This window comes from Labrus bergylta, chromosome 3 (genome assembly GCF_963930695.1).
Source record: "Labrus bergylta chromosome 3, fLabBer1.1, whole genome shotgun sequence".
NCBI lineage: Eukaryota > Metazoa > Chordata > Actinopteri > Labriformes > Labridae > Labrus > Labrus bergylta.
The window spans coordinates 2,527,604-2,540,387 of record NC_089197.1 but is presented as its reverse complement, the minus strand read 5'-3'; the positions used below and the strand labels follow the sequence as shown (position 1 = coordinate 2,540,387).

Sequence of the window (12,784 nt, the reverse complement as noted above, 5' to 3'; positions counted from 1 at the left end):
CCGAAGAAGGTCAAAGATTGAGAGAGACTGTAGTCTTTATTTACGTAGATCTCAGATTGAAGATCAAGGTGACTATAAGTGTACATATTATGACCCAAAATTAGTAAATATGGGAGAGCATAGTGCCCAATTTGGGTTAGGTTACAGAAACAGTATTGTGACTTTAGTGGTACTAAATGAAACTAGAATTGCAAAACCCCTGGTTGTTGAAGTAGGAAAACTGTCAACTACCATATCAACTATCCCGCTGATTGAGAAAATAAAGCAGACATCCACCTTTTCAAAACTGAAGGTTACTGACGTCATAGAGATATTGCGTCTAAATACAGCTGAGCCTCAGATGATTTCTACAACTCAAATTCCTGTAAACATTGTGCTTAAAGCTACGTTAGGGAATTCAGCACGCCTTCCATGTAAATGTGGAAAATGGAATAATGATGATAATAATCCCCCTAATTGGGAAAAATGCTCGTGGTGAAGAAATAGTGCTAACAGGACCTGAAATTAATAGTGTGCCTCATGATCAAAGAAAGTATATTTTGTATAATCACATAAGGTTGTTTAGGGTTGTAGACGACTGTACACTTGTCCTAATCAATGTAACAGGGGAAGATCAGGGAGAATATACATGCACTTATTTGGATCCAGAGTTTAAATTTGTACCATATCACAATTATTGGGTAAAAGGGTATAGAACTTGTAAGATAATGCTTGTGGTAGAAGGCCTAGATCCTATTGAAGTAGTTACGGTGGCTAAAGAGGTTCAAAAGCAACTAGTCACTCCAAGGGTGACTGATGAACAGATGATGTCTACTACTGTAGCTCAGAGAATACCTAGTAGTATTAGCGTATCAACTTTGGTTACTACTCTAGCTGCGACTTTGGTAAAAAAGGATGTTACAACAGCAATGATGACAATTTCTACTTCTGTTACTCCTAGTAATTTTACAAGTGAGGTTGTAAAGATGGGATCTACTATCAACGAAACAATGATGAGTTCTTCGGTGTCTACAGAGTCTGGAGGTATGATGTTGACATCTGTTGCTACATCTACATTAGTTAAGGCAGCTGAAACAATTCAGATGACTATGTCGAATCTGATTGGTGATTTTGTAGATGCTGACGGGACATCAGAAGTCATGACTAAACATCTTCATGCATTAGAGAAGCGTGAAACCCAATGGAAAGCTTATGGGTTTGATTCCTCGGTGTTGCAAATTGCAGACCCGTGGGCAAGTAGAAATATGTGGTACGAACAGTTGACTCACTCTGTTAGATTGGCTAGTAATTTGAGTGGTCCGTGTGTCGTGAGAGTTCCAGCACCAGGCACATGGCCTTCAATTCTAGAGACGGTACCAGAACCTTTAACTTCTAAATGTCAGAATTATGCGCTATCGTGGTTGGTATTTAAGCAACAAGCACCAAAGGATTATTGGATGGCCGTGTCGGTGCATCTATTTACACCTCAAGGGAATTGTGCTTGGTTGAAGAACTTATCATATATAAATCTCCTTGATCAGTATGAAGATATTACGACAGCAGTCCCTGATCCTATGGAAGTGACACCTGTGAAGGTTAAATCTTGTTTTTGTTCAAATGGTACTCATGGTGGAGATGGTATGTTTATGGGAATATCAGAATGTGATAACTATATGATGCAATTTGGACGACGTGATCAAAGGGCTATTGATGACATGTATATAGTGACCTTTCATGCACCACATCGCCGACTGAGTAAAACTCTAAGTGTAAAGAATCAAACTTTACCGGGTAATTTTACCATAGGAACATTTAAAGATATCTGGTGGATTTGTGGCAATAAGGCATACTTATTTTTACCTTATGGTTGGATTGGATGTTGTTATATGGCACAGTTGAAACTTCCGTATGATGTTTTTGTTATTCAGAAGGGAAAAGGGTCTGATGAGGATAACTCTACGACAATCTCTAGCAGTAGAAAGAAAAGAGATTTGGCACAATTTCACAACTTGGAGTCTTATCATTGGAGGATAAGTTTGGGAGAGAAATGGGGAATAGGATTGTTTCCATGGTATGGTGTTATATACTTAGCTGATCATATTGATAATATTACATATACCCTGCAAGGTTTTGCAAACGAGACCATAAAAGGTTTTGAATATTTGTCAAATACTCAGAGGAGTCATCGATTGACGTTGCTGAAACATGACATGGCTTTTGATTACATTTTGGCCAAACAAGGTGGCCTCTGTATAGCTTTGAATCTAACTGGAGAAGCCTGTTATACTTTGATTCCTGATGCTACTGACAATATGACTAGTGTCATAGATGCTTTGAAACTAATTAGGAATTCATTTGGTCCATCAGAAAAAGCAGGATGGTCTGTGAATGTTTGGATGCAATAACAATTAGGACCAATAGGATCTATAGTGTTTCAGATTCTTGTGGCTACTGAGTGGTAATGACCTAAGTGAAGGTGAGGAGGTCATAGAGATTGGAGAGAAATATCATTTTTGAAGAGAGTTTTCCTGTCTAGATTGTTTGATGGATAATAAAGAAAGATAGCTGCCTGATGGGTTTTTCGCTCTCACACTCCACAAATAAAATTTTACTATATTACTAAGGTTAAGCATGGACAGAAGTGATTCGTATAAGGCTAATTAACATCATAATTGTATAATTTATCTTGTTTGCGAGACTATAGTCTCGCTAGGGGGGACTATGAAGGGTCTGATGTAACCAGGACAGAGGTAATATAAGTTTACAATGGGCGCATCAGGAGGAGTATCTGAAGGAGATTTAGGAGCCCTCTCAGTGGAATGTGTACAATGGGGCCCCTGTATCCAGAGAGTTGCCCAGGGACTTCTGGACAAGAGATTGTATCTGTGACCTGTGTTGTCCTTTGAGTTTATGACATACATATGACATACATATGACTAAGACAGAAACCCCTGCAGTTGTATGAAGAGGGGTGTCCTGAAAACAAACAGATGTCCCTATGTTGTTCTCCTGTGAGGTGTGTCCATAAATACCAGAGTTTCTGTGTGTAAGGGGAGAGATCACTTTTGGCTGTGTCTCTCCCAGGTCGAACCATGGCGAGCCTGGCGATGCTGTAACTTGTTTGTCAATAAAATGATCATTATGTAAGCAAGTCAGTGTCAACGGAGAATTTCTTCATCATCAAACATGTCAACAACAAGGAAATCCACATCAACAATATGTTGAGTAAATCCAGATGACATCTACAAGTGTTGTCATTCAGTTTGGGATCAAAGGCTGCAGCAGTTAGGTGCCCAGTGGCCTCTGCACTCTTAATTAATCCTGTGCATGTTCAGGTGTCATTGAGATTTTCTTTATTTTGTATTCTGACTGCAGGATTCTTATTAAGGGTTAAAGGTTTTCAGTTAAATAAACCTGGACCTGATCTGACTGTGGTCGCTCTGCATCAGGATCTGCTGAGTTCCTTTTCTTTACCAAAGAGAATTTAGGCACTCGACACAAAATAACACAAGTAGATGAAAGTCTTTCTCACTCTACATCAGTTTATTTATTACAAGGTGACACGTGAGCTGTCTGAAGAACTTCTGCTAACCAACACAGAGGCCTCCAAGGAAACAGAGTGACAGAAAGAAGAAGATATCAGGAGAGAAGAAGAATCCTTACACTGTAACTGTTTCATATGAACACTTTAAATTCAAACGTCATAGCTGATCCCAACTTACTGGTTCATATGTCAGCAAAACTTCAATGTCAAAAAAGTAGAGACAGATTTTTGTCTTTTATCTCTTTTTTGTCTTATATACACAATAGTGATGTGAAGTTGGAATCCTTTAGATCAGTTTTACCATTGCACAGGATTAGCATTTCTCTCCTGCATGAACTAACATGTGTCTGGTCAGAATTTCTTTCCGGTTAAACCTTTTACCACACTCAGAGCAGCTGAAGGGTTTCTCTCCTGTATGAACTGACATGTGTTTTGTCAGACTTCCTCTTAGGGTAAAGCTTTTACTGCAAACAGAGCAGCTGAAGGCTTTCTCTCCTGTATGAACTAACATGTGTTGGGTCAGATTTCCTCTTCGGGTAAAGCTTTTACTGCAAACAGAGCAGCTGAAGGCTTTTTGTCCTGTATGAACTAACATGTGTTGGGTCAGACTTTGTCTAAGGGTAAAGCTTTTACTGCAAACAGAGCAGCTGAAGGCTTTCTCTCCTGTATGAAGTAACATGTGTGTGGTTAGATGTTGTCTTTGGTTAAAGCTTTTACTGCAAACAGAGCAGCTGAAAGCTTTCTCTCCTGTATGAAGTAACATGTGTGTGGTCAGATGTTGTCTTTGGGTAAAGCTTTTACTGCAAACAGAGCAGCTGAAAGCTTTCTGTCCTGTATGAACTAACATGTGTGTGGTCAGAGACTCTTTCCGGTTAAACCTTTTACTACACTCAGAGCAGCTCAAGGGTTTCTCTCCTGTATGAACTAACATGTGTCTGGTCAGAGACTTTTTCCGGTTAAACCTTTTACTACACCCAGAGCAGCTGAAGGGTTTCTCTCCTGTATGAACTAACATGTGTGTGGTCAGATGTTGTCTTTGGGTAAAACTTTTACTGCAAACAGAGCAGCTGAAGGCTTTCTCTCCTGTATGAACTAACATGTGTGTGGTCAGACTTTGTCTAAGGGTAAAGCTTTTACTGCAAACAGAGCAGCTGAAGGCTTTCTCTCCTGTATGAACTAACATGTGTGTGGTCAGAGTTCCTCTTTGGGTAAAGCTTTTACTGCAAACAGAGCAGCTGAAGGCTTTCTCTCCTGTATGAACTAACATGTGTCTGGTCAGACTTTGTCTATGGGTAAAGCTTTTACTGCAAACAGAGCAGCTGAAGGCTTTCTCTCCTGTATGAACTAACATGTGTGTGGTCAGATGCCCTTTCTGGTTAAATCTTTTACCACACTCCGAGCAGCTGTGTTGTTTCTTACCAGTCTTTAGTTTCTTATTTTTCAAGTTTAATTCTGACAGATCTTCTCTTGTCTCTTTCCAATCATCACTGTCATCAGTCTCAGGTTCACTAGAGTCTTCAGTCTCGACCTCAGTCTCTGGTTGTAAACGTCTCTCTGGATCTGAGTCTCTCTCTGGTTCTGCTCCTCCACAGTCCTCTCCATCAACTCCTGTTTCCATCTGTTCAGTTTGTCTCTGATGAAGCTGTGAGGACTGAGGTTTCTCTTCATCATCTTCACTCTTCACAGAGACAGGAGTGAAGGGGAACTTGGTGGTATCAGCCTCCTCCAGTCCTTGAAGGTGTTCTTCCTCCTGACTGATCCACAGTTCCTCATGTTCTTCTTTAATGTGTTGGGGCTTAGTGTCCTCCTGGTCCAGAATGTGGCTCCACTCCTGCTGCTCAGGTGGAAGCTCTTCTTTACTCACCAACAGCTGCTGGACATCTGCAGGACACAGTAAACAAACATTAACGGTACTTAAACTGCTTTTTAAATATTAATAAGGGCTGTCAAATGATTTCATTTTTAAAGGCTGAAAATCAATAGTTCACTAGAATTGATCACATTTTAATCATGTTTGGAATTCACTCATTTTGCATTTAAAAAACGTTTTTAATGCTTTTATTTTGTAATGCCTTAAGCTTAGGTTACTTTACTTCCTTTTTGGATACAAACCTACCTTTATTTTGAAAGAAAATAAGGAACTTGTCTAAGGCTGTGAAGATTGAGGTTTCTCATCATCATAAAGTCCTGGAGAGCGGGCAGCCAAGGTTCGAAACCGACCTGTGGCTCATTTCCAAAACGGCAACAGAAAGGCTGGCGTTATGTAAATGAGCCATGTGCTGCTGATCACTTCCTGATTATGTCAGATACTACCTCTTCACACACCAAAGTGCTGAGCTAGCTCAATCTTTAGGAAAGAATAAGATATGTGTCCAACAGAGAGTTTTTTGCAATTAAATTGCAGAAATTGCAACAATTATTTGCATTTTTTTTAATACAAAAAATCAAGACTTTTTTCATTAAACTACGTTCTTACACACACTTTGATGTAGGGATGTAATGATTCACGAGACTGGGTTCGCGATACGATTCTTTCACGATTTATTTTACAAATTGAGACTGAAGAAACATTTTGAAATAACTGAAAAAGATTCCTTTAATTTATTCATGAAAACACCATGGGGGGGGGGGGGGGTGGGGGGCACAGACCCTTAAAGGGATCATGGTGTTCATGTGTTTCTTTGAATAACAGCAGTCAAAACAATTATTTCAACTTTTAACGGTCTGTCTAGCTTAGTTTTTGTTCCTGCAACTCCCTTTTCTGAGCGCACCTGAATGCATCTCTCATTGTCTGAGCACCCCTGAATGCAGCATGGTCACAGCGCATTTTCTGAGTAATGGCAGAGAGAGAGACATGCCCAGAAAAGTCTGAAGTAAGCTAAGCGGCCTACTTTATTTTCTGATGGTTCTTGAGGACTTTTTATTATTGTGCACACCCAGGCCTCCGCTGGTGAAAGTGTGCTCACCTGTGTGTGCGCTCAAGTGTCTGTGTGTGTGTGTACAGTGTAGTGTCTCAGCTACAGACATCACACCCCCAGTCTCTTATTCTCATCTCAGGAGACTTGAATCACGCTTCCCTGTCTGCCACTCTCCCTACTTTCACTCAGTATGTTGACTGCCATACCAGGGACAATAAAACTTTGGACTTACTGTATGCAAACACCAAGGATGCATACAGATCATCACCCCTCCCCCCCACTGGGCCGCTCAGACCACAACCTGGTGAGACTGCAGACCATTTACATACCTATGGTGAAAAAACAACCCCCCACAACCAGGTATGTGAAGAAGTGGTCTAAGGAGACCACTGAGGCGCTGCAGGACTGCTTCGACACCACTGACTGGGAGGTGCTGAGAAGCCCACACGGAGAGGAAATCGACGGTTTAACTCACTGCATCACAGACTACATAAACTTCTGTGTTGAGAACACTGTACCCACCAAAATACACCAAAAAATACAGTGTTTCTCAAACAACAAACCCTGGGTGACCCCTGAGCTGAAAACCCTGCTCAAAAAAAGAAGAAGGTTTTAAGAGCTGGAGATAGAGAGGAGCTGAGGAGGGTGCAGAAGGAGCTCAAAAAAAATCAAGGAGGGGAAAACCAGCTACCGGGAAAAGATGGAGGAGCATTTACAACAGAAAAATGCAAGAGACGTCTGGAGGGGCCTGAATAACATCTCAGGTCACAGCAGAAGGCGTGGGAGGGGCCCTGAAGCAGGAGACAGGGAGTGGGCAAATGAACTGAATCTGTTCTTCAATAGATTTGATTCTGCTCCCAACCCCACCTCCACCCTCCAGAACGCAGACCAACCCGCTTTTTAGACACTCCATCTGACTACCCTGAGTACCCTGCCACCCCCCTCAACAACCCTCTCCTCCTCTTCTTCCTCCTCCACCGACGGCCTCTCCATAACAGCTGATCAGGTGAGAAGTCAGCTGAGGAAGATCAAGGCGAGGAAGGCCAAAAGGTCCCGACAGCATCAGCTCCAGACTCCTGAAGGACTGTGCAGACCAGCTCTGTGAGGTTCTTCTGCACTTCCAAATATTACATTTCTGTATTATTTAAAATTTAACTTAGAACAGTAGTATATATATTTTTTGTCTGTCCGTATGTTCACGTCAACTCTGTTACCTCTGTTATAAAACTGCATTAAATCTCCAAAGTGTTCCCATAAAAGCATTTGACCAGCGCACAGTGATGTCACTTCCTGTGGTGGGAAACCTCTGGAAGACAGTGAGGTATGTCCATGTTTCTTCTCTCATTATTTAGTAATATGTTGAGAAATCATCAACAGTAGATTAATTCTTCGTCAAATCTGTTGTGTTAATATTCAGTGATTATCTCAGTCAATTGAAAAAGTATATATACATGATAAAAATCTATTAAATTTGGTTTTAAGAAATGCTAGCTGATATCTGGTGTGAGGTTAGCATAAGGAGTAAAAGTACAAAATGGTGGAAAATGTCAACTCTGTTACTGTCAACTCTGTTTATGTTTTAAACAATTTGATCGTAACAGAGTTGACGATACGTAACAGAGTCACATATCACATTTAAGTATTTGGCAATAATTGATATTATTGATAATTATTATTGATTCTAGGTTATTTTACTGCAACAAGTACATCTGTGTTATACAATTTCAGGATAAGGAAGTCAGTCATTTATCTTCTAGGGAGATGAATCTTTCAGCAGCTGAAAGGCAGCAGCAGTACAGGGCCCGGCGAAATGCCGGAAAATAAAACGGGAGAACTCCAAATTACAAAGAGAAATCAAAAAATGAAAGATTTTGCTGAAAAAGAAAACAACTGCTGTCCGAAAATACCAGAAACGCATCCAGAGACTGACACCTGTGTCTGACTCCCCTCCATCAAAAACACAAAAACAAATAGGAAAACATAAAGTCCCTGCAGAAATTCAAAGAACTATCCTTTATCACAACGTGCTGATAGAAAATATAAGAAAGAAGTATCAAGACACAAAAGAAGAGAGAGTGTGTCAGATGATATCACGGATAAAAACCTACAAATTACAGAAAACAACACAGATCTCACTTGGTTTTTCAAGAAAGCGGTTTGGAAAGAAAAACCAAAGGGACCTGTCTTTTCAAAGAAGAAAATATAGATCCAGACAAAGCAAGCTCCAGAAGGAGGTAAAAGAATTCTTTTTGAGAGATGATGTCAGCCGCTTGACTGCAGGAAAAAAGTCAAAAAATCACAAGAGGAAAAGCAAAAATGCAGAAAAGGTTTCTAAATGATACCATAAAGAACCTACATCACAAATTCATTCTTGAGAATCCATCAAGTCAGCTGTCATATGCACTTTTCTGTTTCATGCGTCCTTTCTGGGTTGTCCACCCATCCATGTCTGACAGAGAAACATGTCTGTGTAAAATTCACGAGAACTTATTCTTCACTGTGCAGAAGCTTCATACTCTCCAGCTTCTTGGCACAACTGACTTCAAAATCATCTCCAACTCATTAAGTTGTGATGCTGCAAACAAAGAATGTATGTATGGAGCATGTGACAAATGCAGAAGCAATGTCTATCAGTTCAGCAGTGAATGATGCTGAAACACCGGTGAGGTTCACTCAGTTGACAACTGAACTGGCAGAAAGGAGGAAGAAAAACAAAGACAGTGAAAAAGAATCACAACCAGTCTGAATGACTGTAAAAAAGGAGATGGAAAGTTGTCTAGGAGACCTTAATGAGATGTTTCAAAACCAGCTGAGAGTTTTCATGAGACATCAATTCAACATCAAAACACAATACATTCACTACCGTGAGCTCAAGAAAAACATGAAATCTCATGAGTGTTTGATCCACATTGATTTCTCAGAGAATTATGCATGTAAATTGTCAGCAGAGATTCAGGCAGTTCACTTTGCATCCTCTTAGAAGCAGGCAACTCTACACACTGGGATCCTTCATGTGGGTGAAGTGGACAAACATTTGTGCTTTACATCCATCTCAGCATCAAAAGAGAAAGGTCCACCTGCTATATGGACACACCTGTCCCTGTTCTGGACCACATAAAAACCCATCACCCATCAGTAACTGTCGTTCATTTTTTTAGTGATGGACCGTGTACCCAATACGGCCAAAAGGGCAACTTCTACTTGTTGAGCACAGAGTTGTACAAGAAGGGCTTCAAGAAAGGAATATGGAACTTCTTTGAAGCAAGGCACGGAAAGGGAGCTCCAGATGGAGTGGGTGGGGTTCTGAAAAGAAGAGCAGACAGATTAGTTAGTGCAGGGAAAGACATTCCAAATGCCATGCAGCTGTATGAGTGTCTTCTGAGTTCCCAGACCTCTATAAAGCTGTTCTTTGTTGATGAGGAAGCTGTGGACAAAGCTGTGAAGAAGATGCCAAAAGTACTCCCAGTAGTTCCTTCGACAATGCGCCTTCATCAGCTGATCACTCTGACACCAGGAAAGGTCATCTACACAGATGTCAGCTGTGTCTGTTCAACTAGGCAGATACTTGAGTGTGCATGTCACAACACACAAAGGTTTGAATTTGATGTCCAGCCCAGCCTTTATGTCCCCACTGAAGAGCAACAAGTGCAGGCAACACATGACATCATGTGGGACGGCAGAAATGTCATTGGCCAGTGGTGTGTCATCAAATATGATGATGACATTTATCCTGGGACCATTATCGAGGTCAACGGGACCCATGCAAAGGTCAAATGCATGCACAATGTGGGGAGGAATCGCTTCTTTTGGCCAAACCGCGACCATACCTTGTGGTATCTCTTCGACGATGTCCTCAGAATCATTCCACAACCAACCGCTGTGACGGGACGTCATGTGGAGATAGACCGAGAAATATGGGCCGAAATTGCTGCCGACTAGCTCAAAATAGTGAAACATGGATGCCACGTTTCCTGAATGCATAATGGTCTTGGATGCAGGGTTCTAAATTAACTTTTTTGATCACCAGCCAATCAGAATTGTGTTTTATTGTGTTTGCCACTGGTTTTGGGCTTAGTTCTTGGCTGTCAGTATTGTACGAGACACACACTGTTATTATTCAGATTCATGAAATATTTATATCCCAGATGTATTATTTAGGATTAAAAAATGTTTCTGTATATAAAATGTTGTTTAAATGTTCAAATTAAGCCGCAAGTTAAAGTGAATGTGTAATAGTTTTTTGATCTTTTAACTATGAGTGGTCAACTCTGTTATGCACGTCATCTCTGTTACCATCAATGTCAACTTTGTTTGTGTTATGTTTTGATTTAAAAATGATGATTCTGATTCTGAAGTGGAGGCTGGCTTGACCGCAGTCTGATGCAGAGGGTGGCCTGAAGTTTGTGTGCCCAAAGATACAATTGAATAGCATATTGTTAAGGTTTCTAAAACGTATCTCCAATAACCAGATCCGTTGCTGGATTCAATAGGTGAAGACTTAAAGAGTCTTTTAGTCCAGTAAACTCAATGATGTTGTTAGCAGGAGCTAGCTGCAGCTAACACTGTGCTGTGTGCGTCTGTGGAAGTTAGCTAAAGGCTCTGCTATCTGAAACATGAGCAGGAAACACGTTTCCAGCAGTGGAAAGAAAACCAACCTGTTCTCTGTAGCTTGACTTCAGGAGTTAAAATCACATCCAGCAGTTTTCTTTGTCGGTGGAGCTCCTCTTCGTATCCACTTGTTGTTCTTTCTTCTGTTATATCTCTGATAACCGCAGCGAGCAGCCGTCGACTGAATAACTCTTTAAGATCCTTAAACCCGGCCATCTTACACACATCCAAGAGTCACAGAGGGGAAACTCAACTCAGCGCTGACGTCTTTACAACTTTACTCTGATCATCTACTGTTACGTTAGCACCCTAACGATCATTAATAAACACACGGAGAATCACGTGTCTGCTCAGCAGGAACGTTTACTCTCAACTTGTGTTACACACTCAATGGTCCGGGTGGAAACAACCCGCTTTAGTTCCCTTTACAGAACACTACCCCTCCCTTTGACTTGCATTGTAACCGCGGTTGACCTTTTTCCCGCCACCATATTGCTGTATTTAAAACTCTGGAAACCTATCTTTGTCTGTTTATCCTCATTCACCTCATTGAATAGTGTATGTAACACAGATTATGTCCAATGGGTGGCGCTGCTGTACATAATTATCATTGTCTTAAAACTGTGGAAAATACCGGTAGTGACTCTGCGCTGCACAGCTCCTCAGAAGTCTCACAGAATAAGAGCAAATGTCTGGGTAAAAAAAATATATATATTCACATATCATTTATAGACCCTCTAACAATCATATTTTAGTTGAAGGAAATAAATTTGACAACAAAATATATATCTACGATTCCTCACAAAACATGGTTAACAGCTCGGTTGAGTTGCCAGTCTACGCAAACAGCCTGGCTCAAGTCACTCATTTCTTATTTTGTTCACCTTTTCTAACCATTGCTACTCATTTAATTTGTTGAATAAATTATAAGTTATTTTAACAAGTTCTACTCTCTGTGATGTTTACATATGAAAAAACTAAACATTTTGTTGCAGAAATGAAAGAAATCCATTCATATCCAAAGTAACCCTAAACAGTCAACCAGCTGGTTGACCTGCATATCTGCTTCCTGATTGAGTAATCCGAAAAATATAAACTGAAATGTTGCTTAATGAAGAGGCAGGAACACAATTTTACCAACAAATATTTTTTTGCAAATGGATTTCTTAGTGTGGAAGTCAAAGGGTTAAGTACGCATCCCCACCTGTGACATTTTCCAGCACTCACAGAGGTAGGATAGGATAGGATAGGATAATACTTTATTGATCCCCAGAGGGGAAATTCGGGCGTTGCAGCAGCACAGACAAGTAAGCTCAAAATACACATTAAACAGAATAGATAAGATAAATAAAAATAAAAACAGGGGATATATACAAGTACAAAATGAATGATGAAGTTAACTATGCATGGAAATTGAGACAGTATTTGCAGAGAATGACAAGATAAAGTGACAAGTGATGATTAACGTGACTTGGTATGATAAATAGCAGCAAGTAATGTAAACAGCAGAGACGAGAGGCAGTGTTGTACCACAGTAATGCAGAGTGCAGTTATATAATGTAGTATAGCAGGTTATCCAACACACAATACAAAAAACACAATGTTAGCAAATCTAAACACAATATAATATTAACTACAAAGTAATTAAGTACTAAAAGATATAAAAAATAAGAATGTTCTATATTGGTTGCCAAGCATTTACATTTTGAACCAGACAATATCACATCTGATAAAA

At 40.3% G+C, this 12,784-nt stretch overlaps 1 protein-coding gene across 1 annotated transcript; it reads right to left on the bottom strand.

Annotated features, from left to right (window-relative positions):
• Nucleotides 1-3,500: 3,500 nt before the first annotated feature.
• LOC136178483 (zinc finger protein 85-like) lies at nucleotides 3,501-5,020 on the bottom strand. The gene has a single exon (XM_065952367.1). The coding sequence runs from the start codon at nucleotides 4,872-4,874 to the stop codon at nucleotides 3,837-3,839; it is 1,038 nt and encodes a 345-aa protein (XP_065808439.1). The 5' UTR covers nucleotides 4,875-5,020; the 3' UTR covers nucleotides 3,501-3,836.
• Nucleotides 5,021-12,784: the final 7,764 nt, after the last annotated feature.

Excerpts from the sequence above, each read along its gene's own strand:
- LOC136178483 (XM_065952367.1), bottom strand. The coding sequence starts at position 4,874 with ATGTTAGTTCATACAGGAGAGAAAGCCTTCAGCTGCTCTGTTTGCAGT.